The 25,956-nt window shown below is 42.4% G+C and overlaps 1 protein-coding gene and 1 long non-coding RNA gene across 3 annotated transcripts in view; one reads left to right on the top strand and one right to left on the bottom strand.

The window, feature by feature from the left end:
- SUCLG2 (succinate-CoA ligase GDP-forming subunit beta) overlaps nucleotides 1-6,445 on the bottom strand; it is a 252,425-nt gene extending 245,980 nt beyond the window's left edge. For both annotated transcript variants that reach the window (XM_038565886.1, XM_038565887.1), the window contains exon 1: nucleotides 6,322-6,445. In XM_038565886.1, coding sequence (XP_038421814.1) covers nucleotides 6,322-6,405 — 84 coding nt within the window. In that variant the 5' untranslated portion in view covers nucleotides 6,406-6,445. The remainder of the gene's footprint in view (nucleotides 1-6,321) is intronic.
- Nucleotides 6,446-6,523: 78 nt separating this feature from the next.
- Nucleotides 6,524-24,091, top strand: LOC111091436. The gene is made up of 3 exons (XR_005374429.1): nucleotides 6,524-6,682; nucleotides 11,247-11,315; nucleotides 23,360-24,091. It is a non-coding gene; the product is annotated as an uncharacterized LOC111091436 (long non-coding RNA).
- Nucleotides 24,092-25,956: the final 1,865 nt, after the last annotated feature.

Genomic DNA, 25,956 nt, shown 5'->3' with positions numbered 1-25,956 from the left:
CCTCTGTTACTGTTTCCCAGACTCTGAAGCCAGGGGAGGAGAGGTAAGAGCCTGGAGAAGACGACCGTGCAGCACTGTTTGGTACACCTGAGTCAGCACAAGCCCAAACGACCAAAGGTGCCTGCCATTCAGGGCAAAGAGATGGGGAAATAAATGTAAGCAATCAGCATAACTGGATGGTTCTACCCAAACAGGATCCTTTAGCAATACAGTTTAATGTTTTAACAGCCTATGTGGTTTGTCAGCATGAGGCAGGTGACTCTCTGGCACTGTGGTTTAAGTAAGTGACTCTGTGACTCCTTTATGACTGTTCCCTTATATGTATCACGAAGACAGTACAATCTACTCTGCAGTAATTTTGCAAGGGTTAAAGAAATAATGGGTAGAGATCCCTCTGCACAGGTCTCTGCACACATGTAGAATGAAGAGTCCTATTATGAAAACCCTTTCACAAATAGACTTTCCACAGCCCCTTCCTTCCTCTCTTGCCTCAATAATCTGCATCACTGCTCAACCTGTTACTTTCCCTGCCTCTGGCTCTTCCGTCCCTACCCTCTCACTGAAACCACAAAAGCTTACTAACTTACACCTAGTCAGGCCAGCTGGGGAAACAGTGGTGTGTAAGAAAATCTTTGGCCTCACAGAGCTTACAATCTTATATTTGTAGCCGAGAGAGGAAGACAGACCATAAATAAATACACAAACAACACGGAGTAAACCATCAGGTAAAGTGTTATAAACTACTAAATAAAGCAAGGAAGGAGCAGAGAATAATCCCCGGGGAGAGGGAGAATCAGATAAAATAAAATAAAAAGCCCTGTCTGGAGATTTAACATTGACTTGGAGAGGTGAATGAAGGAAGGGAACACTGTCTGAGATCAGAGGGAACAGTGTTTCAGGGGGAGGGCACAGCAGGTACCCCAAAGCATGAACAAGCAGTGTCTTAGAAGACCAACAACACAGCTCTACTGCAGCACTCACAATGTCCTGGTATAATTATTGGTTTAAATGCCAATTTTGCCACCAAATGATGAGGCCCCGAGGAGAACCCCCGAATCGTCTTTTTGCATTCACTCAGCCACACAGCATTCATTAATGAAGTGCATCTCTATGCCCAGCACTCTCTTAAGCAGCGGATTTACACTGAAGAGCTGAATCAATATAGTTTCCACCTTCAGGGAGCTTACACCAAATAACACTGGGCACAGACTAATGTTCAGAAAATGAACTAAATGAACAATATTTGCTTTGTTTTTAGTTACAGAGTTCTATGTGTGCTGAGTTCCAGGCTTTGTACGGCTCATCCTCCTTCCTCCTTTTCCTAAAAGATCACCATCAGCCCTCCCCTTCGGTTACTCACCTGCCTCTCTCTTCTCTACACCAAACCGGTGGCAATGAGTCCTCTAATCTTACCGCATTCTTTCTGCCCTCTGCCTTTGCTTGCAGCCCACTACACCTGAAATGCCTCCCCACTTCTTCTTCACCAGACTAACTTGAGTATTATTTCCCAAAATTTCATTAGTATATTGATTTTACCATTTGCTCAAATGTGTACAAATCTCTCCAGTTCTTCAGGCAAAACATTTCCATCGAGTAACAGAAAGCAATAAATCAAGTGACAATTCCACATTGAGTAGTAAAGAGAAGTGAAGGACAAGTGATCTCAGGCTAGTTACATAACTTCTCTTTCTCCCCAAATTATGAGATACTATTTCAGTGACTTTCTGGGCATTGTGCCTGCAGAACTGGGCTAGGATACAGGGGCAGCAAAATTTTCACTACTCTGGGTCTGTGCACTCCATCACTTGCCCGTAAAAAGATAAGTTTCATTTACAGTAAACAAAACCAATTTGGAACACTTAAAGGGCTTTCCCTACACAGAAGGTCAATAGTTTAGCATCTAAATTATCTGAGATAGATTTCCTTTTCTAATGGTAGAAATTGCAACTGTACTTCATCTTGAAAAAATTTTTTAAATGTAATTTTTTTAAATCCTTATTCTTTTAGGCAAGAAGGCACATATACGTAAGTCACAACTTCCAATACAGACTCATTTAGCTGATAAGGACTTGCACAGAACCTGTAGTCCTCCACTTCTAAAAGCCATGCATCCATCTTTCTCCAACTACTTCCTGAAAGAGGAGAAAATCAACTGGAGCCACCCATTTTGAAGTATACAACAGCAGGGGCACAGGTTCAAGCAGATTCCTCCAACAGTACGTGTTCCTCTCTCAGTTCCTGGACAGAAGCTCTGAGCTTCACAGAGAACCACACAACAATTCTATAGCTGGGGATCGGACAGCCAGTGTTTCTCATAGTGTCTCTGCTTCTCTTAAAACAGAGCAACTCCAAGAACTTTGCCCTGCCGTTAAGAGAGGGAAAATACACAAAAAGGCAACAATACCATGTTTAGAACTATCATTAACTATTTAAACTCTGTCCCCTCAACCAAGATTTCGCCTAAGACGTGACCAATGGAATGGGCTCATCTCTGTGCCTACTGTGGCCATGCCTTGCTACATTACACTGCCATGTAACGCAGCACCCTCTTCTCCTGGCTATTTGGACATGGCAACATGGCCTTTATCTGTGAAAAGACCCCTAACAATGGTTAGATCTTTACTGGAGTGTGAATTCATGGAAGATTCCCTCTAAAAGTTTCAAAGCCAGCCTAGGTCTATAATGAGTATACCATCTTAAATGCCTTGTCTTTCTTTAGCAGCCAGGATTGAGGGTCAGATCCAACCATTCCTTACAAACTAGGTAACTTTGGGCAAGTCACTTAACCAGTCTAGGCTCTTAAAAGCTCCTATTAGAGGGGGGAAAAAAAAGCTATTAGATACTGCAAATCCCCAGATGATCTGGCCCCTGCCTACTTCAGACTATTAGTACTATCACTTTCCCTCTTTAACTACTTGAACACACTGAGCTCACTCCCACCTTAAGGCCCTTGCACTTGCTCTTTTCTCTGCCTAACATACTCTTCCTCAGAGTTTCACCTGGCTGGGTACTTGTCAATACTCAGGTCACTTAGCTGTCAAAAAGTCAAAAAGTTACCTCCAGGATCTCATAATATTCAGAATGCAGGTACACATTGCATAATTCCACTTTTTACATAAAGTACAAAAAGGAACAAAACCATGGAATGGTAGTGTAAGTCTGGAGACTGTTTACCCTTTCCAGGGTGGAGGTAGCAATAGGTAGAACACCAGGGTCCCCTCTGAGTATACTGCAAAATAGTTTTTGATCTGAATCTGGTGAGCTGGGCATGTTCAGTTTGTGAGAATTCATCAAGCTGTTCATTTAGAATATGTACATTTTTAGTACATGTGTTATATTGCAATAAAAAAAATTAGGCCAAAACAAAACCAAAAAAAAAAAAAAAAGACAAAACCCACTTTGTCAAATTGGGTTTGCCTTGACCATCTAATCTACACTACCCTTCTTGGCTAAGCTATTCATTCTCCATCCCATGATCCTGTTTTATTCTCTTCATAGCCTTTGTCCTTGGCTGAACCCATCTTATTATTTATGTATGTACAATCTAGCCTTTTCCCACCCCCGTGAAAATAAAGTATGATGTGGTCATATACTCTGCCTGCTTTGTTCATGAACCCCAGAGCAGTGGGTTCTAGAGCACTTAGAGCAGCCCTGTCCTAGGTACAGGCTGAATAAAAAATATATGTAAAATAAGAAATGGCTAAAGGGGGCCCTCTAAAAATATAACATCAATCCTAAGTCGAAACACTAAAGCTAAGAGCAGAGTAAATAAAAAATTTCAATGACATTATACCTCAGGAATAGGTGTCAAATGTTAAATTTAACTACGGGGGGGGGGGGTTAAATTATCATTTTTGGGGTACCTTTGTGAGTGATTAGAGTTACTTCTCTAAGCAGAAACTGGACCTTTTACCTCCATACACCCAACAGCTTTGCACAAGGTCCAGGACAAAGTAGGTCTGAGTCAAGAATGACAGGAAATTCCTGAGACGCTAAGGATTCTTAAGTTTTGTGGGGAAAAGGGGGGGTCATGTTCAATTGTAATGTTTGGCACCGCCAAGGGAATATGTAGGCACAATATCAAGAGACGCAGATGGAGCAAATACAAAGAAGTATCCAAGAACTGAAAAGTCCCTTACAAGTCATGAGCAATGCTCACCTATTATTGTCAATTCTAAGATGTTTATAAAGAAATAATGAAAGTGTGTCAGTATTTCGAGGACTTGGATATGATATAGTTGCTACTTGGCATGCAGACTAACCTCTAAATAGTGACATAACACATTTTCATGAGGAAGTCTACACTCACCAAACAACAGCCTCGTGTAATAGAAGCAAACTGCTCTGGAATCGGCTCTGCCACAAACTCTCTTTATAACCTTGAACAAGTATTGAACTTCTTGAGGCCTCGAGGTCTCCACCTGTGAAATGAGCTGGTTGGACTAGATGCTCGCTAGTGCCAAGCTTGCAAGAGTGTCCTGGACACTATCTACTTATCTCTAACAAAAAACTTCTCATCTTTGAAACCTTGTGTTTCCAGGATAACAGGTCAACCACAAGTAATGTAAATCAGGGCACCTAGATGGGAGTGACGTAACTGATCCTTTCACCTAGTTTTCTTGCCAAACCAAGGCTATCTGTCCCCAACCAGATTCTCTAGAGTGTGGCGTCCAGGCTCTCATCTCTTGGTTAGGCAGAAAGCCCAGCCACACCTCAGCTAAATGCTTGGGTTTCTCTGCACAACTACTTGCTTTGCTTGAGTTTTCACTGCCCTGGGCCCCGTGTTTCTCATCAATTCAAGTCTACACTCATAGTTAGCACCACAGTTCTTGTTTTTTGTAACACTTAAATAATGAATAGGACTTGATCACCTGGAGGTATTCTCCTTACTCTATTACAATAGTTATTAGTGATTTTAATTAGACAAAACTGCCATTCCTTTTCGCTATCCCACCATACTGTCAAGTGCCTATTAAGGATATTACAGTAATACCTATTAGCACCTTTTAAATTTACATTAACAAAAACAGAGAAATGAGAAGTCAGGAAATGAAAAGAGAAGGGGGGGGTGGGAAACCTTACATATGTTATAATTAGCCAAAGCTTAGAGTAACTCAAAAAATCATTAGTAGCTATCTTTTCATTTTTTTCTTAAAACTATACTATACATATCCTGGTCAAATTTGCATGAGTGGGGAGCCTGGGTGGTTCAGCAGTTGAGCTGCCTTCTGCCTGTGTCTGTGCCTCTCTCTCTCTGGGTCTCTCATGAATAAATAACATAAATAAAACAAATAAATAAATTGCATGAGTGATAATTTGCCTCTCATAAATCAAAAACGGGAAAACGAACAAGGACGCTGCTGTGTATGGCTGAGCCCCACACCTGCCCTTTCTTTAACAGGGGAAAGAGAGGGATCCCTGGGTGGCTCAGCGGTTTAGCACCTGCTTTTGGCCCAGGGTGTGATCCTGGAGTCCCGGGATCGAGTCCCACATGGGGCTCCCTGCATGAAGCCTGCTTCTCCCTCTGCCTGTGTCTCTGCCTCTCTCTCTGTCTATCATGAATAAATAAATAAAAACCTTAAAAATAAAAGGGGAAAGAGATTATTTACGGAGAACCAGAAACCGGGCAATTGAGTGACTTCTCCAAGAGTCAACGCCAACTCAAAACTCCCCAGAAGCCTTCTGAACACTCTTGCCACCCTGCAGAAGGTGAGATCCAGCGGAAGGCAAGTTCCAACAGGTATTGAGCATCCATCCAGCCGAGGCCTGCAATCGGGGAGGAAGTGGGGGGGAGGGGACGTGCAGGGCTCTGCTCGGCCGCCTCTGTGACGGGAAGCCCTGCTCCCTGCTAGAGGGCGGCGCGTTTCCCACTTTCCTCCCTCAGCCCGTGCGACCCACTGAAGCGCCCTCAAGTCTGAAAAAGCGGTCACCCTGGAGGAAGCTGCCGGGGGAGGCGAGCGGCGGAGCCCAGCCGGGCTGGGGCGGGCCGGCCCGTCACGTGGTCTAAGCCGCGCGCCCCGGGGGCGAGGCGTCTCCCGGGCAGAGCCGGCCACGCGGATGCTAGACCCTCGGGGCTCCAACGCGCCCGAGGCCCGAGGACTTCTCGACGCGCCGCGCCGCGCCCCGCCAGCTGCCGTGCAGCGCCCTGGGCAGAGCCGGGGCACCGGGGCACCGGCCTCGGCGGGGGCCGGGGGCGCTGGGGCAGTCGGCAGAGCGCCCGGGCGCAGCCAGGTGCTGCAGCGCCCGCGCCGCCGGGACGCAGGCGGAGGCAGAGGCGGCGGGGAGGACGGCCGCGGGGCGCCTGCCGCGGGGCGCGCTCACCTGCCACCGGGCCGCCAGCAGCGGGGGCCGCAGCACCAGCTCCCGCAGAAGTGTCCGTGCTCGCGCCGCTGCGGGGGACGCCATCTTAGACAGGAAGCCCCGCGCCCCTGCGGCCCCGCCCCTGCGCCCCTACGCCCCGCCCCCAGCGCCCGAGGCCACGCCCCCAGCGCCCGAGGCCACGCCCCCTTTGTGATCCGAGGTTAAAGACCCGCGCACGTGCCTTCCCTGCCTCTATGTTCCTGCGGGGGGGGGGCCCCCCCCGGATCTCTCGGGGATGTTGAGAATTTAGTAAAAAAGCACGTCGGGGGTACCCCTTCCCTGTGGCAGGCGCTGCTGAGGACACAGTGAAGGAGGTTGACGGGTTGGTGGGATTGTTTTGCTTTTTGTTTTTTTGTTTTTTTGCTCTCCGAGAGGTCAGAGTCTAGTAGGAGAGGTTAACTAGTAACAATGAGGCAAATAAGGATTTTTTTTTTCTTTTAAGATTTTGTTTCTTGGGGATTCCTGGGTGGCTCAGCGGTTTAGCGCCTGCCTTTGGCCCAGGGCGCGATCCTGGAGTCCTGGGATCGAGTCCCGCATCGGGCTCCCGGCGTGGAGCCTGCTTCTCCCTCCTGTGTCTCTGCCTCTCTCTCTCTCTCTCTATGTCTATCATAAATGAATAAATCTTAAAAAAAAAAATTATTTAGGGATCCCTGGGTGGCGCAGCGGTTTAGCGCCTGCCTTTGGCCCAGGGCGCGATCCTGGAGACCCGGGATCGAATCCCACATCGGGCTCTTGGTGCATGGAGCCTGCTTCTCCCTCTGCCTGTGTCTCTGCCTCTCTCTCTCTCTCTCTCTCTCTCTCTCTGTGTGTGACTATCATAAATAAATAAAAATTTTAAAAAAATTATTTATTTATTCATGAGGGACATACAGGGAAGGGTAGAGACTCAGGCAGAGGGAGAAACAGCCCCTCTCCACCCCCGCCCCGCCCCGCCCTGCCCTGCAAGGAACCTGATGCAGGACTCAATCCCAGGACCCATGAGTGGAAGGCAAGGTGCTCAACCGCTGAGCCGACCCAGCTGCCCTGCAAATGAGGACCTAAGCTACCTATCATGAATAGGCAAAGCAAAGAGGACTTTTAGGGCAGTGAAAGTGCACTTTATGATATGATGATGATGGATGCATGTCAGCACGTGTTCATCCCAACCCATAGAATATAACGACACCTGGAAGGAATTTGTAATATGAACTAAAGGCTGTCAGTGATAAGCATGTGTCCGTGTACAACTACGACACACAATGTATTCACGTGGCCGTTGTAACAAATATACCACCGCTCTGGGGGAGGCTACTGACCAGCGCAGAGGCTCGGTATTTGAGTTGCAGGGAAGGGAAAGTGAGAAGGGAAATCTCTGTACCTTCTGCTGAATTCTGCTGTGAACCTAAAGCTGTTCTTAAAAATATAAAGTCATAAAAATAGTTTTAAAAATACTGTCATGGACAATTGCTTAGTTGGGAGTATAGCAGTTAAAAGGGAGGAATGTGGGGCTCCTGGGTGGCTCTGACAGTTGAGGCTCAGCCTTCCACTCAGGCCCCCATCCCACCCCCTGTTCCGCAGGGAGCCACTTCTCCCTCTGCCCTTCTGTTTACTTGTACGCTCGCTCTATCTGCCTCTCTCTCTCAAGTAAATAAATAAAATCACTAAAAATAATTAAAAGGGGGGGAATGTGGGGTGCTGGGTGGTTCAGTGAGTTAAGCTTTTGCCTTCAGCTTAGAACATGCTCTCAAGGTTCTGGGATCAAGCCCCAAATCCTGCTCACTGCACAGCAGGGAGTCTGCTTTGCCCTCTCCCTCTGTGCAACCCCCCTGCTTTTGCTCCCTCTCACACACTCTTTCTCTGTCAAATAAATAAATGAATTTTTTTTAAAGGAGGGGAGGATCCCTGGGTGGCTCAGCGGTTTAGTGCCTGCCTTTGGCCCAGGGCACGATCCTGGAGTCCCAGGATCAGGTCCCGCATCAGGCTCCTGGCATGGAGCCTGCTTCTCCCTCTGCCTGTGTCTCTGCCAACCACCCCCCCATGTCTATCATGAATAAAAATAAATAAATCTTTAAAAATAAAAATAAATAAATAAAAATAAAAAGGAGGGGGAGAGGGGATGAAATATTTACCTCTAGTGTTTTCTGCATGAGTTCCATTTTCAAATAAGAAAAGAACCCAAGATGATAATGAAAAGTCCATCTTTATAAAGAACTCTTCATAAAGAGGAAAAGAGAGGAGTCCAGAAATCACCAAACTATTATCCTTAAATAGTAATTAATGCAGGCCACATTCATCAGTGAGCAGAATTATTCAAAGGAGAGTTTGTGTGAGACTTGGCAATGAGGAGATCAGGCTGTTAAATCCCTACATCCCTAAAACATAGCATTTTAGTATTCTTGAGGCTAGAAGTCTGAAACCCAGCAAAGCTGCACTCCATTCCAGGGACTCTGAGAGACAATCCATTCCATGCCTCTTTCAGCTTCTGGATGCTGGCCTGGGGTTCCCGGGCCACATCACTCCAGCCTCTACTCCAACTTTACTAGATTCTGTGAGGCTGTCCCCAAACCCCCTCTGCCTCTCTAAATATACATATTTGCAAGTATGCTTGCATTTAGAGTCCACCCAGGTAATCTAGGGTAAGTTCTTCCTCAGATCCTTATATTCACCACATCTTTTGCCACTTTATACAAACTAATATTCACAAGTTCTGATATTTTGATGTGGACATAACTTTTAGGGACCCACCATTGATTCTACTGCATGAGTCTTCAGATGGAATGCACTTTGAAGCACATGGCATCACTTGCAATGTTTTCTTGCCATTAAAGTTATTTGAGTTTAATAAACACTGTGGAATTTATGATCATTTACAGGAATACTGGGGATAGAGATATAACATGAACTGACTCTCTAATGAGGGAAAACCAAAATGTGGAACGGTCTTAGGACACCAGCTATGGGATTTTTGGGTGTAAATCAATTGCATTTGAAAAGGTGAAGGAGGATTGTTCTAGAGTAAAAGAGATTTAAGAACATAACCTTAACTAAGGACATAATTTGTGATCCTTATTTGGATTCTAATGAGATCAAAGCAACTCTAAAAAGAGCTCTTTGGGTCAATTGGGAGAATCAGATTTTTGAGTAGTAGATGATCTCAAGGCATTGGAATGAATTTGATTAGCTGTGGCAATGGCATTATAGTTGTGTCAGGCATGTTTTCCTTAGGTCCTGGCTGTGCCCCCTACCCCCCACCCCGCCCACCCCAGCTCCATGTTCACTCCAGCTGTTGCTGTGGTGCCCAGGGTCCTGCAGGTGAAACCTGATGGCACCTTCCCTAGGCTGCACCACAGATCTCTCACTTTCTGCTCTGGGCTGTTTGGGGCTTCTCTGATGCCTCCTGCAGGACACCAGTGGGAAACTTTCCACCTATTCTGTCTGCTTCTGAAGCATTCCATTGCAAACCTGGCAGTGTAAAAGTGTTAACACCCCCCCCCCCCCATGTGGCATCCCAGACCATGACATGGGAACCAGTGGACAAACATTCCCCATTTCAGTCACTTAATACACAATTTGAATGAAATCCTGTAGTTCCTCAGAGGTTCACAATCCAGCCCAGGTGCCCACAGGTGCATCCTTGCATTGACTTTGCCTCCTCCTTGCTTCCACCTTCTCAGTTCCACATTGTTCCTTGGGCTCACTTCCCAAAATAACAACTTGCATGCAAGCCCTTGTTTTAGGCTCTTTTTCTGGGAGGGATCCTAGACTGGGAATGTGGTTATGACAGAGAGTGATCATTTAAAAGGCATGCATATTGAAGTATTTAGAGGTGACATTTCGTGATGCCCAAGCTTTATTTCAACAGCATAAAAGCAGGAAGAGAAAGAAAGGGGGAGATGAAGCAAATGTGGTGAAATATTAGATTGTTGAAAGTGTCAGGTCAATAGGAGAATATTCTTGTGACATTTCCTCCGTTAGAACATATCCGTCCTCTTTACTCAACAGACAAAGGAGGATTTCAGTGCTGTGTCTCTGAGTTAGGAGAGTGCATTCAATCTATAATTTCAATAAATAACAGGCCATATCATTTTTTAAAATTTACTTTGCTTTATACTACGTTATTTACAGTAGATTCTTCCATTGATATTGACATTTAATTCCCAAGGATTACTGATATATACCAATACCATGATATGATAGTACCAGGCACATTGAACTTGCTTTATGTTTCTCAATTATACCTCATCACAACCCTGTGACATTATCTGTCTTTCTTCACTTACACCTCTTACATTTACTTTTTTGCACAATCTTCCCTCCTCTCATACTGCTTCCTGGTTGCCCCTTTGCTCCCCCTCCTTTCTCTTTGCATTTATCCTTTAATTTTAAAAATGAAACTGCTAGTTGGTTTACAAGCAAAAATGGGTTTATTCAGAAATAGCAGAGAATGGCAATACAAGGCAAGAAAACTACAGCAAAAATTATAAGCCAGTCCCCCAGACAAAAGAGAGGAACGTTCTTTTATAGAGGAAAGGAGAAGGGAGCTAGGAGACTGATTAAAACAAAACAAAACAAGCATTGGAGTAAACTGGGAGCTGGAATTAGAGTGGCTTCTCATTGGCTGACTTGTGACTATCTCTCATTGACTGGGCTGTTGCCAGGAGCAGAGGAAAACCTTTCTTCCCCCTGCTGGGTAGGAAAGTAGTACCTAAAGTAGTATCCTGAGCAAGGTCCATCTCTTTTGATTTGATTTGCAATTGACCAGGAGTGGTGGGCATGACAGGTCCCTTGACAGCCTCCCAACTATACTTTAGTGACATTTCCTTTTATCAATCCTGTCTCTCTCTTTCTTCCCTTCACTTTCCCCCCTCTTCCTACCTTTCTTAATTGCAACATTTTTTTTTCTGCAGATTAGCTTGCAAATTTTATGGCTCAAATTCAAATCCCCATTCAACCACATCCTATCTGAGTGACCTCAGGTAAGTTACTTGAGCTCTAAGCCTAAATTTGCTCATTCATAAAATGAACAAAGCACTTTAGTAACAGTGCATTGTAGCAGTGAGGTAAGTGCTTGTTTGTTTACTGGGTTCAGTCTCTGGCAGATGGAAAGTAATCAAAATTGTTTTCTATTATTATTATCACTGTTACTTATTACTCTATTATTTTTTAAGATTTTATTTATTTATTCATGACAGACACACAGAGAGGGAGAAAGAAAGGCAAAGACACAGGCACAGTCCTGACGTGGGACTGGACCCAGGGTCTCCAGGATCCGGCCCTGGGCTGAAGGCAGTGCTAAATGGCTGAGCCACCCGGCCGCCCTTATTACTCACTTTATTTTTTTTTATTTTTATTTTATTTTATTTATTTATGATAGGCACACAGTGAGAGAGAGAGAGAGGCAGAGACATAGGCAGAGGGAGAAGCAGGCTCCATGCACCGGGAGCCCGACGTGGGATTCGATCCCGGGTCTCCAGGATCGTGCCCTGGGCCAAAGGCAGGCGCTAAACTGCTGCGCCACCCAGGGATCCCTATTACTCACTTTAAATGTAGCAGTGACTATGACCAATGTGATTGCCACATCCATGGTGTTTATAATGGAGCTATTGAGAAAAATGAAACATGAAGCTAGTAAATGGCAGAACCAGGGTTTAAATTGAGACCTGAGGGATCCTTGGGTGGCTCAGCAGTTTAGCACCTGCCTTCGGCCCAAGGCGTGATCCTGGAGTCCCAGAATCGAGTCCCACATTGGGCTCCCTGCATGGAGCCTGCTTTTCCCTCTGCCTGTGTCTCTGCCTCTCTCTCTCTCTCTCTCTCTCTCTGTGCCTCATGAATGAATAAATAAAATCTTTAAAAATAAATAAATAAATTGAGACCTCTTTGTTTCCAGTTTTTTAAGATTTATTTCTTTTTATTTGACAGGGAGTGAGGGAGAGAGTGGGGTTTGGGGTGGGGTCAGAGGGAGAGAGAGAAAGGGAATCTTGAGCAGACTCTCTGCTCAATGAGGAGCCCAACTTGGGGCTTGATCTAACAACCTCAAGATCACAAACCTGCACTGAAATCAAGAGTCAGACACTTAACTGAGTCACCAGATTCCCTTAGACCTGACTGTTTTTAAGTGTCAAATGACAAAACTAAAACTTAGCAATGAGTTTGATGTCTTTTGTTCAAGGGGAAATAATCCATGGATTGAGGGAAAACAGTGCTTCACAAGCAGTGGCCCAAATTTCTCGAAGGGTTTAGGGCAAAAGGGAGTAAGATGTGCTGGGACAAATCCATAATTTCACATGGTTTCTACTCCCCTGAGTGGATAGGTGAATTCTTCATGCCTTTGACAGGAAAAGTGAATGATATCATTAAGAATTGCATAATGTCTTGATGATTTTTTGAATAATGCCAACTATTTAGCATGATTTTAGCCAAAATTTCTTTTAGCTCAATAACAGGTAGCATCTCTTCCTGATCTCTGGGTTGTGGTAGGGTATGGTGAATGGGTCGGTGAAACAATAGAAAAAATATATCATTCTCTCCTTTGATTTCTGACACAGAGCTACAAGAACCCATAGGAGAATCTTTTATTCCCACGAGGCAACTCTCGGTGGGCTCTTGGATAGCCCCAGGATGAGGGCAGATCACCAGAGAGATTAAACCATGATTGGAAGCTTGGAGATTTCAGCCCACCTCCCATCTTTTGTGAAGGGGAGAGCAGCTGGAGATTGAGTGAACAATTGATTGAGTCTACATGATAAATCCCTCCATAGAAATCCATATAGTACTAGGTACAAAGAGTGTCCAGGTTGGTGAACATAACCACATGCTGTAGGGAGACACCCCCAACTCCATGGGGGCAGAAGCTCCTTTGCTCAGGCCCTTCTGGACCTCACCCTATGATTCTCTCCATCTGGCTGTTTGTCTGGATTCTTTATCACATCCTTTACTGCATTATATACCAATAAAAGTAAGTAAATATTTCCTTGAGTTCTATGAGCTGTTCTAGGAAATAATCAAACCCACGAAAGGGTTTATGGGAACCTCTGATTTATAGCTGGCTGGTCAGAAGTACAGGTGATAACCTGGGATTTATGATTGGCATCTGAGGTGGGGAGCAGGGTCAGTGTTGTGAGACTGAGCCCTTAACCTATGGGGTCTACACTCTGTTTAGTGTCAGAATTGAATTAAATTGAATTCTAGGACACACCCAGCTGGTTTCAGAAAGAATTACTTGGCATGTGGAAAACCTCAGTCCATTCAAAGGGAGAGTTTGCCGTTCTAAGGAAAATCAGATCAAATTACTAAAGACAACTGACATGGAAGTATGATTTATTATTAAAGTATTTGATTATAACTCAAAATACAAATTATATTTCTATACCAGGGGAAAAAAAGGGAAATCTATTTGAGTTCCATTTCTGAAAGGCAAAATTTTGTGAGTTCAACCTGGGATATTTCCTGTGGCCTAATTGGATAAAAGCAATTCACTTATTTGATCCAATTCCTTGTAACTTGTCCATCTGACTAATTTCAAATGGCAAGGGCAGAAAGGCCTAGTTTGAGTGTATACCAGGGTTTTTAGTCAGGACTCCTTTTGTTGTCAGAGGCAGAAACTGAAGCCAAACCCATGGTATTTACTGGCTGACAGAAAACACCCCAGAAGAAGGGGCATCTGGGTGGCTCAGTGGTTTAGTGCCTGCCTTTGGCCTAGGGCATGTTCCTGGAGTCCCAGGATTAAGTTCCACATTGGGTTCCCTGCATGGAGTCTGCTTCTCCCTCTGCCCATGTCTCTACCTCTCTCCCCCTCTCTCTCTCTCCCTTTCATGAATAAATGAATAAAATCTTAAAAAAAAAAAAATCCCAGAAGCAAAGAGTGCCCATTCTTAAAGATAACTGGTATCATGGACGCAAACATCATGAGAAGTCTGTCTCTCTCTTGGTCTCTGGTCTGAGTTTCTCTCAGCTTGGCTTCTTTCAAACCCCCCACCCCTTTTTTTACATGGTGAGGAACTTAGGAACTTGGGGTTCTAGTATCACATCTGTAACTTTTCTTGATTAGATGAAAGAGAGCCCTCATGTCCCAGCTCAAATTCTAAAAGTAGCTAAGATTCTGAGGCAGACCATTGGAGTCTCAGTTCCATTCCTGAATAAATCTCTTGGGCCAAAGAGACTTGCCATGCTGCTTTGGGTTGGGTTCAAGTACAAGTGGTTTGATTAAGGAAGTTCTCCCAGTGGGAAATGTTAAGGGAATGGGAGAAAGAAGAAGAGGAAAACAGTCAATTAAAACTAATTTCAGATGAAGTGCTGGCCAACCCCTGATCTCACAGGGAGCTCTGGAGCATATTCACATATCAGAGTTTGTCCCCATCTTGAAAGAAGGGAGCTGGGGTTTTGCCACTGTACACTAGTCATTGACCATAGGTTACCCTGAGGAAATATAATCTTCTAGATATTTTTAGCTCTGGCGCTCTAGAGGTGAGACAGCTCCAGTACCCCAAGGGCAAACCTCTGAAGAAGGTTGCAGGTATTAGCAATTTGTAGCATAGGCCAGGGAAGTTGGGGACTGGGCATACAACATTGACTAGTATTGTCCATATATCCCCATCCCTGAGTGGCCAAAGTGTTGATCTTTGTGATTGGCAGCTCCAAGGAGAACCATGTTTTTGAGTGGAGAAGCAACAGTTTACTGAAAGAGGGACGATCCTATTAACTAAATAAGAAAGAGGTGACAGGCAGGCAGAATAATGAATGTCAATTCTGTGTAGCCTCAACTCATTTGGACTCACCAAATTTAATCCCAAACAAGTTGAGTCAAGGTCATATAAACACACACTTGGAGAAGGAATTATTACATTCACTGAGCATGTCACTAACACTATTTTTGTTAACAGCTTCATCAAGGTATAATCAGATACAATAAAAGGCACATATTTAAAGTGTAAGTTTGATAAAATCTGACATATGTGTACACCCATGAAACCATCACAACCATCAAGATAATGAGCATCCCCATTGCCCCAGAAGCTTCCCTTTCTTGTCCGTCATTTCCACCTCTCCTGATTTCCCCATCCTCAAGCAATCACACATGTGCTTTCTGTCATGATAGATTATTTTGTATTTTCTAGAGTTTTACAAAAATGGAACCCTACAGTATGTGCTGTTTGTTCTTGGTCCAACATAATTGAGATTAATCATGTTGTTTTGTGCATCATTCCTTTTATTGCTGAGAAGCATTCTGTTGTAAAAATACAATTTGTTAATCTATTCAACTATTGATGGAATCTAACACTTTTATATATCATATACATTACATTTATATGTCATATTCTTTCATCATTTAGATTTAATGCCCATTTTACAAAAGAGGCATTTATGCTCAGAGAGATGAACTAAGTTACCTGATAAATCAGCTCCTAAGTAGTGGAGCTTAGATCTCAGGTTTTGGGGGGTTCTTTTTGTTCTTTGGCAAAGCCTATGTTTTTTTCCACTCTTTCCATTCATCTGAAAACATAGACACCACTTGATTGTTATTCACTTTAATTGGTAAAATGTATATTTCAGAAGTTTTCCAAGTTTATACTCTTGCATAAGAGCCTTACCTTTAGCTTTGATGTTTCTTTATGCCATAACTAGGAAATAGCTCTCTTCTCTCTTTCCTCTTAAAATTAATAAAATAAAGTAATTCAGTAGGATGCTCCCTAGAGATTGGCAATGATCGGTCATTTTTACTCTACTATACCAAGTCATTTGTCCATTTCATTATTGAGCTAAACAGCTGATGGTTTAAGAAGTCAGCACTAAGTGCATGCCCCATACAGGTGCCTTGAGATTTCAGAGTAAAATGGGAAATAATACTAGACAAAAGCAATGGGAATTTCAGCAGACTTCTCCATGACAAAATCTCACATCTCACTTCTTAGAAAACACCACTGCACCAACACTAGCACCTTAAATTTATAAATTTACATTTTGGACTTGTGAATGTCAAATCCCCCAGTACAGTTGTAAACTCTTTGAAAAGCATCCACCAAACCAACTCTATAAAATCTGGATATCCAAACTCCAAGTTTTAACTTCACTCAACCCAGAGGGTGTACACTCTAACTTGCCAGACCTAAAGTCTTTCGACAAGGAGATGCCTAAGAATACAGTTTGAGAGATTTTACCTATGTTATAATAACCTCATAAAGCAGTGGGAATTGAAGAGCTCGGCAGACAATGAGCCAGAGGGAAGATGAGTAGAGTCTGGGTTATTAAGAATGCAGCAGATTTTGTTAGAGTTCTTCCCACATCTCCTATGTCCTCACCCCTATATTCAGAAGGCTACTTACTGAAATCCCTTCAATTCTCCCTGGCTGAGGTCATTTGTCTGCCTTTAAGAACAGGCTTGGCCAGCATGCAGGATAAGCCAAAAGTGTAGAAAGGTTAATTCCCCTAGAAGCAATCCTCAACAAATAACAGATTATTGATGGATAAATACTCCAGTTCCCTTGTGCTTGGGTGGGATAATTCTAAAGGTATCCTACTTTGTCTCAGAGTTTCTCGCCTGCTTGATAAATCACCATTATTGTCTTCCTTCCCTTCTCTTTCTTACTTCCAACACCTTTATCTGTGCTTCCTGGAATCACTTCCCAAGTAAACTTCTTGCACCAAAATCCTTGTCTAAGAGGCTGCTATTGGGGAAAGCCAAACAAAGGCAGACATTAACTAGAGTAGTAACAGCAACCACTGTAACAAGTCCACAGCATATTGGGTTCAAGGCTTCATATATATTAACCCATCCAATACCCATAGAGAATGTAAAAAAAGGTAGGTGTTTTTTATTCCCCTTTGACTGATGAGGAAATCAAGTCTTTGAAAAGTCAAGAACATTACTCAATTTCATGCATTAAATAGCTGAGTCAGGTCTTCCCCAGGTCTGAGTGACTCCCAACTCTGTTTTATACACTATCAAAACTCACAGGCCAGCCCCCTTAGAGTCGTGGAGTGCACCATAATACAAGCTTACTTTGTGGCCCTCGGAAATGCCAACATCTTTTTCTTATACGGTTGATAGCACCCAGGAAAGGACTAAGTATATTGTAGCTCCCAGCAGAAACTAGTAAAATCAGAAAGATTTTTTTCTTTATTTGTTGTGCATCTTTTGAAGCCTTGACATGCATTTTAAAATGAGCATTAGCTCTCCTAGCTGTGTTTGCAGAAGTAATATCAAAATGATACCCTATTCACGTTTCTGTCTACCATTTATTTTGGCCTCACTGGTGTGCTGATGAAATTACTATAAGTGAACATTCTCATTCTGTGCTTCTCATTATTGAGGAAAGAAACTCAAGGAGTTCCCAATATATTTTATTTTTTTAATATGATAACACACACACTGTTTTCCTTGTTCTTGTATATATGCGATTTATCTATCAGAGCAACTTCTATTTCTTATTCATTCTTATTCTTATTTTTCATGCATATGCCAGAGAGAAGGAATTTTAATCACTGAAGTAGCATTTGTATAATAAAAGTGATCTCCGCAATTCCTTCAGTGAAGAGCAGGAATAAATGATCTATAGATTCTTAATGCATTGCTCCAAATACGAGTTTCAATTTGCGCAGAAGTTTCAATAAATTGTTCTGTGTCCCTAAAGACCTGCAGATGCCTCACGGGATATATTGTAAAGGATTCCATTTAGAAAGAATTTTATGAGTAATATATTCTCTGCACTTGTCTCTCCTCTGTTAATGGCTAACGACATTGAATAATATAAGCATGCTGTTTTTCTTTTCCTTTAATAAGAGGTCTAGCATAAACGTCACTCTGTAGTTTTTTTAATTTTTCAGAATTCAGCACAAACTTTTCCCTTTTTTTATATTTAAATTCGATTTGCCAACATACAGTATAACACCCAGTGCTCATCCCATCAAGTGCCCACCTCAGTCCCTGTCACCCAGTCACCCCATCCCCCCATCCTCCTTCCCTTCTTCCCTTTTGTTCATTTCCCAGAGTTAGGAGTCTCTCTCATAGTTTGTGTCCCTCTCTAATTTTTCTGACTCAGTTCCTCTCCTTTCCCTTATAATCCCTCTCACTATTTCTTATATTCCACGTATGAGTGAAACCATATGATGATTGTCCTCCGATAGAGTTATTTCATTCAGCATAATACCCTCCGGTTCCATCCACGTCGAAGCAAATGGTGGGTATTCGTCCTTTCTAATGGCTGAGGAATATTCATGTGTGTGTGTATATATGTATATATATATACACACACACATATATATATATATATATAATGTATACACACACACACACACACACGCACCCCACATCTTCCATATATATACCACATCTTCCTTATCTGTTCATCTGTCGAAGGACATTGTGGCTCCTTCCACAGTTTGGCTGTTGTGGACATTGCTGGTATGAACATGGGGGTGCAGGTGTCCCGGCGTTTCACTACTCAGTATCTTTGGGATAAATCCCCAGCAGTGCAATTGCTGGGTCATAGGGCAGTTCTATTTTTAACTCTTTGAGGAACCTCCACACTGTTTTCCAGAGTGGCTGCACCAGTTCATGTTCCCACCAACAGTGCAAGAGGGTTCCCCTTTTTCCACATCCTCTCCAACATTTGTTGTGTCCTGTCTTGTTAATTTTAGCCATTCTGACTGGCGTGAGGTGGTACCTCATTGTGGTTTTGATTTGTATTTCCCTGATGGCAAGTGATATGGAGCATTTTTTTCATGTAGCACAGGATTTCAAAGCACAGCACAACAGGAGTTGAGACCAAATGAGAGCTTACACTTGTACAACAATTAACTCTATACTTAAGAAGTAGCATCACTACACTCAGTTTTTATCTGTGGTACCTTTACAATATGCCTATGGCACAGTATTATTATTATACCCATTTCTTAGGCCATAACCGAGGCTTAGAAAGGGTAAGTAATTTATTGAAGGTCACACAGTTATTACAATGTTTTAATGTTACCCACAAGTTTTGTCATTTTGTACCTTTATAACCCATTCTACTTAGACTTATCATATAGTCACTGCCCTACAGTTTAGTCTAAACATCAAATATTTTGTCTTTAAAACTTGGCACTTGTTCCAAAGGCATTAAGTAGTTTATGCTTTACATTATGTGGCTGAAGACTTTTTATTTTACGTTGTTGGATATAAGAAGTGGTAACCCGTATTTTTGAGACATCTCAATCAATTTTAACCTATTAAATGATAACATCAAATTTTTCATGTTTTTTGTTGTTTGGGTAGTTAAAAAGATCACAGAATTTACTTACATATGCTCATGATTCATTTCTGGCTTTACTGTGGTCTGATAGTATTGATGGAGGACGGTTTAAAACATTAATTATCATGCATAGAATAAAGAACTGTTTTTCCTCTCAAATTTTAATTTTAGATTTTTTTAGCCTAAGGAGGTTATGAAGCTTCATGTCTGATATCCAAAACCTTCATGCAAGTCTAACATCAGTAGAGTATCCTTTTTGAAATTGTTTTTAAAATTTCATATGGAAAAGGAGAGAGAGGAATTTATCACCCATTTTTACCTTGTTCGGTTTCTAACCTGTGCCATGCATGTCCCGGTATTACTTACTTTCATTGTATTGGTGTAACAGCCATGAGAAGCAGATTCTAATGAACCCTAGATTTTTCACCAAGGCTCTACAAGGTCAGGGAACTTGCCTAAGCTGATGCCAATGGGAAGAGGCAGGATGGTGACTGGAATCCTGAACTGCCAAGCTTGATGACCCAGGGATTTTTCCATTCCAGTGTATCCCAAAGCATGGATGGCCCAGAAAACTAATTTTAAGAATGATGATAAGTATTACATGAAAATAAGGTTTTCATATAGGCCAAATTAATTTGGGAAACAACAAAGTTAGCCAGAGTTCTTCACTCCAGGAGTTTTTCAGTCTGGATGGTGGCAAGCAAAATTCTAAGATAGCCCCCAACATTACAACCCCTGGGTCCTACATAATCTCCTCCCCTTGAGAAAGTGTGGGATTTGTGAAACTGTTGGGACATTACTCCTATAATTAGACTATGGTATATGGCAAATATGAAGAATCCCAAATCAGTTGACTCAGAATTAATTTAAAAAGCTATTTTCCTGGGTGGGCCTGACTTAATCAGGTGAAAGCCCTTTAAAGAGAAACTGGGATCATCCTGCTGACCGTGAAAAACAAGTAGGCATGTGTAATTACCTATAGAGAGGGCTCTCTCTAGTTGCTGAGGGCCTGAATCCAAACTCCAAAAGGAACTGAATTCTGGCAGTTAGCACATGAACTTGGAAGAGGCCTGAGTTCCAGAAAAGAACACAGCTCAACCAATGCTGTGATATTGCTCGTGTGAAAATCTGTGCAGAAAACCCAGCTAGGCCAAGCCTGGACTTCTGAGCCATGGAAGCTGTGGGCCTTGTTTTATGCTGCTAAGTTTGTGGCAATGTATTATGCAGCGTTGAAAACTAATGTGGAGAAATAACACTTAATTGTCAAGAAATCTTTTCTTTCTAACATTTTTTCCCCAGTGTATCTCGTAAGACTGGTGTTTCTTAGGGCTTCTAGGTGATTCAGTCTGTTAAGCATCGGACTCTGGATTTCAGCTTAGGTCATGATCTCAGGGTCATGAGATCAAGCCCCAAGCTGGGCTCTGCACTGAGTGGGGAATCTGTTGAGATTCTGTCTCTCCCTCTGCCCTCCCCAAATAAAAATGATAAAAATAAAAAAGACTGGTGTTTTGTAAAATTAATTTTTAGGAAATGCTGCATTTTAAATGACTTTCATCTCTCCATTGGAGAAAGAGTAGTAGTCAGCATACAACATTTGCTTCCAGAAACAGACAGACTTTGTTTCAATTAAGAAAAGGGACACGTGCTCCTTTAGGGGACCAGACTCTGCAGGATGAGCACTGAAGCTGATAAAATAACAAGTACAAAGGAAAATGGCAAGGTTTAAGTTTTGCAATGGTTAATTTTCTACATCAACTTGACTGGGGCACAGGGATTTGAATTTGGTTAGGCATTATTTCTGGGTGTGTCTGCAGGGATGTTTCTAGATGACATTAACTGAGTCAGTAGACTGAGTAGAGCAGATTGTCCTCCCCAGCATGGGTGGGCCTCGTTTAATCCACTGAAGGACTGAGTAGAACAAAAGCCTGAGTAAGAAAGAATTGTCTGTCTCTACTCGACTGTCTTCAAGCTGAGACATCAGTCTTCTGCCTTTGGCCTCAAACTTACACTGGAACTTACACCATTGGCTCTCCTGGTTCTCAGGCCCTTGAACTTGGACTATAATTTTGTCATCAGTTCTCCTACATGCCCAACTGGCCAACTGCAGATTTTTGCCTTCTCAGTCTCTGTAATCTTATGAACCAATACATATACACATATGTATATATTTATATTTGTAAATATAATGTATAAATATAACTATTCTGTTGGTTCTGTTTCTCTGGAGAACTATACTGATGTGACTGGGTTCATAGTGATGGAGAGTGGTGGGAACCAAGAGCAATGAGTGGCCACTAGGACAGTTCTTCATATGGTGATGTTTATCCTGGGAAATCATTGCAGTTTGAGGCACTCCCCTTTTCAGCCTGACCAGTTCTGAAATCTAAACCATCATTTCCCTAGATTTGATGAGTGATACTTTCCAAAAACACTGTAGGAATCCAAAATGCCAATAATGTACAATGAAAAGCATAAAAGTCGAAAAGACCATTTTGAGTGGGCCTGATTAGGATATATCCCTCTTGTAAAAAAGCCTCATTTGTGATGGTTTGCATATGAAATTAAAGAGAGAGGAATGCCCCGGTAACTCAGTGTTTGAGCATCTGCCTTTGGCTCAGGGCATAATCACGGGGTCCTGGGATTGAGTCCCACATCAGGCTCTTCATAGGGAGCCTACTTCTCTCTCTCTCTCTCTCTCTCTGTGTGTGTGTGTCTCTCATAAATAAATAAATAAAATCTTAAAAAAAGAAAGAAATTAAAGAGAAAGGGCATATCCTAGATGATTCCTAGGTTTCTGCTGGCAAACCAGATGGCTGGTTGGTGGTAGCCAAGACTGAAAAGGGGACAAAGGTTTAGTAGAGAAGGGTCATTGGTTAAGTCATATTGACTTTAAAAAAAATGTATTTATTTATTCATGAGAGACACAGAGAGAGAGGCCGAGACATAGGCAGAGTGAGAGGCAGGCTCCCTGCAGGGAGCCCAATGCGGGACTCAATCCCAGAACCTCAGGATCATGACCTGAGCCAAAGGCAGATGCTCAACTGCTGAGCTACCCAGGGGCCCCTAAGCCATATTGATCTCAAGATGCCTTTGAGATCTTCAAAAAAGAGATGTCAAAAAAGGCAATTAAATATGTGGTCACTTCTAGGCTAGAAGTATACATATTGTGGACCACCTGCATAAATGTCATCACTGAAGCTATGACCATGGAGGAGATTGTCCAGGGATGGGGGAAAAAAGAAATTCTAAGATTCCAGAGGAATTCCTATAGTTAGTGGGCTGATGGAGGAGGATAAACCTGAAAGGGTGACAAGAATCTTCTGTAAAAGCATAAGATGATGAAGTTTGAGCTCCTACTCGAAGGATAATTAAGCTTCTGACTAAAAATCGTAGGACAGACATTCAGGGATGGAGGGAACGTAATGAACTGAATCACTCAGGACAACGTGAGCAGGGCAGATATACGGAAGAGCAAGTTACACAGTTTGTTGAGCCTGAGAGGGAGACAGAATGACGAAGGAAATGGTTGCCATATGATGAAGAATTTCCAAAGTCGCTGTTAAAGTTTGTATTCACTCAGCAGACATATAGTTTTTAAACTTGGGAGGCTGAGTGTCATGGCTCTGGACATCCTGTCTATACCTTAACTATAGCGCCTTGGCTTTTTCTTTTCATATATGGCTAAGACAGTACTTTCAGATATAAATCTGTGGGTTTTTTTCCCTCTGTATATCGTTCCATTCAAATAGAGATTTGCTTTGTGCTCATTGCCTGTTTTGTTTTTCCATTCATAGAGGCCAGGGGTTGGAAACATAAATTGCCTAGAATCACCAGGCGGGTAATGTAAACAGATGAAGTGCATTGGATGCAGGAAAATCAAGAAACGATGAGGTCTGCGGTCAACTGGAGAGCACTTTTCTCCTTTAAAGGATACGGATTTGAGCTTAAACAGAAATACTGTGCAAGCCACACAAAGCTTGTCTGGGCTGTAGTTACCCCAAGTATTTATATTTATGACCTCAGAATTAAACTTGGAAGAAACAGGTAAAGAAGGTAGCAAAAAATTAAAAGGCACAAAATTTACAGGTTTACTAGAATATGCTAAAGAAGCAAACAAGAGATTGCAGCTGCAACACTCCACACCCTAAGATGGGGGAAATTCCTCCAGACTTGTGGGGGGACACCAAAAGGAGAGTTTAGAGGGTTCCTGAATTCCTCCTGTCTGGGCTGCCAAGGAAGTAACAAGACCTCAAGGCAGTGGCTGTATATGGGCAGACATGATGTCTGCAGACGAGCAAGCAGAAGAGAGCAGAGAGCCTTTACCCTGGAAGGGTCCAGGTGCACAGGGACAGTGAAGCACTCAACAGCAACTCCTTGGGACCCACATATGAATGCAGACCAGAGAACACCCTCTATCCTTAACTTGTTGGCTCTGTGCTCAACCCTGGAAATATAGAGATGGTCACAGTTTAGGCTGAAGTGGTTTTCTTGCTTCTAGAAAAGTTGAGGGACTATGGTGCCTGGGTGGCTCAGTCGGTTAAGCATCTGCTTTTGGCTCAGGTCATGATCTCAGGGTCCTGGGATTGAGGCCCATGTCAGGCTCCCTACTCAACAAGGAGTCTACTTCTCCCTCTGCTCCCAGCTCCATGCACTCTCTCTCTCTTTCTCTAATCAATAAATAAAATGTTAAAAAGAAAAATGAAGAACAGTCAGAAATTAAGCTAAATTGTTTTTCTATTATAAGAATAGTTATGACAAATTTCACCCACCTGAGCCTGAGCCCAAGATTCATATCTGTTTTGTACATCCCAGAGTTTCAGAAGCATTGTGCCAGTGTGCTTAGATAGCCTTCCACCACAAAGAATTATCCAGCCTAAATGTCAATTGTGCAGAGGTTGAGAAAACCTGGGCTTTGTGGAACATCCTGAGAAAAATACTCCCATTACCATATGAAACATATATCCTTAGTCTGTGTAATGATACAGACTCTTCTATAAAATATTTGTAAGATTGGACAGTGAACTTTTTCAAGTCAACTGTTTTATAGCTCTGAATTTCTAGAACTCAGCCCATCAAAGATGCTCAATAATTACCCAATGAACAAAAGATGAAACTATAGCTAGCATTTACTGAGCTCTTACCATGTGTCAGGCACTTCTTTAATATCTGACTTCATAACAACTTGAAATTAGATACTATTTTTATCACTTCATTTTACAGATGAAAATAAGAAGCTTGGAGAGGAAAGTCACTTTCTAGAAAGAAAAGGAGCCAGTACTGGAAACCTTATGTATCTGACTCTAATTTTTGTTTTATTTTCCATCACACGGCACCATATCTCTTTTAACATGGACCCAAATTGTGTTGGCCATAATCAAATTTCCAATTACCCAAATGCTGGAATAAATGCCTTTATAAGCTTCATAAACTACCCTACCCCCCTTTTTTGTTTTGTTTATTGCCACTCTCTAAACTTGCTATTGCTATATGCACATTGAATTTATAAAGTACCATATTAGTCAGGAACATTCTATTTTTTATAGCACAAACATTTCCAGATGCATTTCTGGGATTTATGCATTAATATCATCAGTTGGATGGTGTGTTTCATATTATTTCAGTAGATAAGAAATCCTTAAAGGGAGGCTTGATGATAACAGTGCACAAAGATTGCCACTCCTCTCCCCATTTAAAAAAAATCCATTCTATTATTTGGGGGTGAAATGTAAACCAGCACATTTTCATTTCATTCCCTGCTTATATTGTTCTCTCAGTAACTTTTTTCAGGAGGGAAAAAAAAGTTAACTGAGATGGGGAAAATTCAATAGCAATGTACAGTAGACTCTGAAGAATGTATACTGTCACTTACCACCATTTGGCTGTCTGATGGTTGATTGCTTTCTGAAAGCTTTAAGAACAGGAGATCAATATGCTGCAAAAGTCTGTTTTAGCATTGTGAGAACTTTTACCACACTCTGGTGCTATCAGCAGGTGGCTGGAATAGACTAATCCTGCAAATAATTTGTTAAAACAAAAAAAACAACCCTTCCACATTTGCTACCACCTGGCCCCAATCTACCTTTCCCAACTTATCTTTGTCCCCACCTACATGCTGACCTCATCATACCAAATATTACTGAATGAATGTGCCCTAAATATTCACCTTCTAGGATGTTCAGATCTATTGGTCTCGAGTATTCTACTCTCCTAAGTGAAGACCAATTAGTTCTTCAAAACCAAATTTGAATGCCATGTCATCCGTGAGGCTTCTCCTCAGCTGATTCTCTCTGACCAGCCATCATTCATTCATTCAGTCATTCACTCACTCAACAAAGATTTCCTTAGCTCTGTATCAGGTACTGTTGAGAAAGTAGCAAAGAACAGAGATGGT

Source organism: Canis lupus, chromosome 20 (assembly GCF_011100685.1).
Source record: "Canis lupus familiaris isolate Mischka breed German Shepherd chromosome 20, alternate assembly UU_Cfam_GSD_1.0, whole genome shotgun sequence".
NCBI lineage: Eukaryota > Metazoa > Chordata > Mammalia > Carnivora > Canidae > Canis > Canis lupus.
The sequence above is the reverse complement of the archived record's forward strand: the minus strand, read 5'-3'. Positions and strand labels throughout refer to the sequence as shown.